Raw genomic sequence first — 2,853 nt, forward strand, 5'->3', positions numbered from 1 at the left:
CCCCCCAAAGGCTGAGATGTTCTGGTCCATGAAATATATACATCATAAGCAAGCTGAAAGCCAATTGCATGCTGCATGCAAGTGGTAAGCTAGAATTTTGGGGAAAGTAACTAAGCGCCACAGGATCTCTTCACATCCGGAGGCCAACTTTACCGTTGTGATTAACCCAGCCAGCGGCCCCGGGCCCGATGCCCTGCCCGATGCTAATTATACCCGCGAGATTCCCAAGCTCGACTCTTATGACAACGTGCGTCTCTTGGGTTATGTTCCTACAACCTGGGCTAAACGCAACATCTCGGCCGTGCGTCGCGACATCGAAACCTACGCAGAGTGGCCGACCAACAGTTCGAACCCTAAGCTTGCGGTTCGGGGTATATTCTTTGACGAAACACCCCAACAGTATGATGCCGATGCGTTGTCATATTTGCAAGGGCTCAGCTCATTCGTGAAAGGCCTTTCTGGCCTTGGTCCAGACAACTATGTATGTGTGACCTTTCTCTTTCACCCCCTCTGTAATTTTTATTACCGCACCGTATTCATGGTAATTTACATGGGTATCAACTTTTTTCGACATCGAAGATTGGTACACACCTCAGGCCCCCCATATCCCTTCCCCCACTCTCTGCATCCCCCCCTTTTTTTTTTTTTTTTTTTCTGCCTTCTTGGACAGTCAATATGGCCCATGTCTGTCTTCGATGGCGCTAGGTTCTCTTATGGCTTCTGACTACAACCCCGACAATCTCATTGGGTACCTGTGGCCAATTTTGATGCTAATAGTGGCTGTCTAGATTGTCCATAACCCGGGAGGAGTTCCAGACTCTCGTTACATGTCTTCAGCTGACTCGACTGTCGTATTCGAAGAGGCTTATGACACCTTCAACGAACGTAATGGCACGAAGCAGTTCGACGTTCTGCCGAAGAGTGACCGCGATCGCGGTCAGCTCTGCATCGTGATCCACTCCGTTCCGGACGGGGTTGAAGGTTCGGAACTTCGTGCTCTTGTCAAGAAGCTTCGCAAGACCGCCGATGAGATTTTCATTACCCACCTGAGCACAGACTACTATGCCAGCTTTGGGGGCAAGTGGGGCGAATTTGTCGATTGGATGGCTAAATAATTCATTCCTACGGGCGGCGCTTTTCGAGTATAGCTGATGCAACATTGCTTATGATCAGGGCTCGATTGGCGTTGACTGATAATATATGCGCCGGCGCTCTCTTTTGTCTCATGGAAAGGATTGACTAATCAACTTACGACCTGTCTAGACTGTATGCACGTTTATATCCTGTATGATGATTCAAGATGTTATTTGACTTTGGCCGTTGTGACTATGAAATGATACCTCGACTTGCGATAGAGTTTACGATCGTCAAGATTTCCTTTTTGTTTTGTCTTTCGGTTTCCCGTGCTCGAAACTTCCCCCCCGATGGTAATGTATTGTCATGGTACTTTTGGAACCACGAACGCGGTAATTTTCATCCGCAGTTGATACGTATTCTTGAGCCCTAAGGCCAAGAGACTCGGTCAAGGTCCGCCTCCAAGAAACAGCGGAGTCCCCCGTCCGTTCATGTTGGTCATAATTCGAGCCTGGTTCAAACTCACTGCACCTGCATTGTCGTCCATGCAGTTAATTATACATTACATTATCATTACCAATGTTGTTGCTCTCTTATGAACACCACCCTTAGTTGTGCACCATGAGGTCGGTTCTGTGAAACCCCAGGTAGCTCGAAATAGAAGCCGTACAGTAAGGGCTACCCCGTGCTTGATGTGGCCGGCTGCAATAAGTGTGACACAGTCGGTTTCATGAGCGGGCCAGTGAATTTGGGCCCGTGAACTATCTATGGAGAGGTCGCAAATACCCTATGAGCGAGAGAGGATCTGACTCCTAGTCGGGTGGAGGAGGAGGGGGAAGGGAGAGGGGAGAGAGAGAGAGAAGGTCGAGGAAGTCCACCGGCTTTCCAGTTTCGGCGACCAAGTGAAGCTACCGGAGAGGCGATGTGCACGGCCATCTCACCCATGGAGAACAAGTTAGCACATCCAACTATGCGATGAGCCAAGGCCCAAGATGGGCTGTAGTCGGAGACCCGGATGGAGTAGTCCGTCTTGGGAGCTGCCTTTAGCCTGTCCAGTGCATGCGTCCCATGGGTTGCGCCTAAAACCTATACAATCGGTATTGGACGGATGGGCTGTTCCTTAGGTCATGCTATTCCATGTCGCTACATCGGTTGAGGAACCTGTCTAATCATGCATGGCCGGGTCTGCTGTTTAGTAAGACATGCATCTTAGTCTCGTTGGGTGTGCTTTTTTTTTTTTGGTTCTGCGGTCAGGATTGATCAGGTCACTGTTTCTTTTCTGTGATTATTAATTATTAGTTATTTTGGGAGTTTTCTTTTTCTTTTTCTTTGTTGACGCCATGTGCTGCCTAGTGATGTATAGAATGGCCCCGATGACAACACATCCAATTCATAGAGATTCGACGCCATCTCACCGTCAGCGGGATTACTTGATGTATGTACATAACCTGTCAGATTATAAGCCGATCGTAGGTTTAATGTTGCATTCCGGAGTAATAAGGCCACGACTGATAACTTTTGTCCGGTGGAATTGAGTTATGTCATACTGTGTATAGTTCACAGTCAGGACTCTTTTCCGCTCAGGTACTGGGATCCGGAGTAATAATGATATCATGAGGGCTGAGGAGATGTAACCAAGCTTCTCCTCTGTTCTTTCTAGTTCGTCCCACCGCGCGACATACTGACGCCAGTAATTCAAGCCTCGAGGCACACCAGCCTCACCCACTTCCACATTTGGAAAGATGAAAAAAAAAAAAAAAAAAAAAAAAAAAAAAAATA

The 2,853-nt window shown here is 47.9% G+C and overlaps 1 protein-coding gene across 1 annotated transcript; it reads left to right on the top strand.

Annotated features, from left to right (window-relative positions):
* Nucleotides 1-16: 16 nt before the first annotated feature.
* Nucleotides 17-1,115, top strand: BDV37DRAFT_290014 (spherulation-specific family 4 protein; the record flags this gene model as incomplete). The annotated part of the gene is made up of 3 exons (XM_032088619.1): nt 17-84; nt 124-481; nt 789-1,115. 3 exons carry the CDS (start codon nt 17-19, stop codon nt 1,113-1,115), a joined length of 753 nt encoding a protein of 250 aa, XP_031934083.1.
* Between the last annotated feature and the right edge of the window lie 1,738 nt (nt 1,116-2,853).

This window comes from Aspergillus pseudonomiae, assembly GCF_009193645.1.
Source record: "Aspergillus pseudonomiae strain CBS 119388 unplaced genomic scaffold BDV37scaffold_284, whole genome shotgun sequence".
NCBI lineage: Eukaryota > Fungi > Ascomycota > Eurotiomycetes > Eurotiales > Aspergillaceae > Aspergillus > Aspergillus pseudonomiae.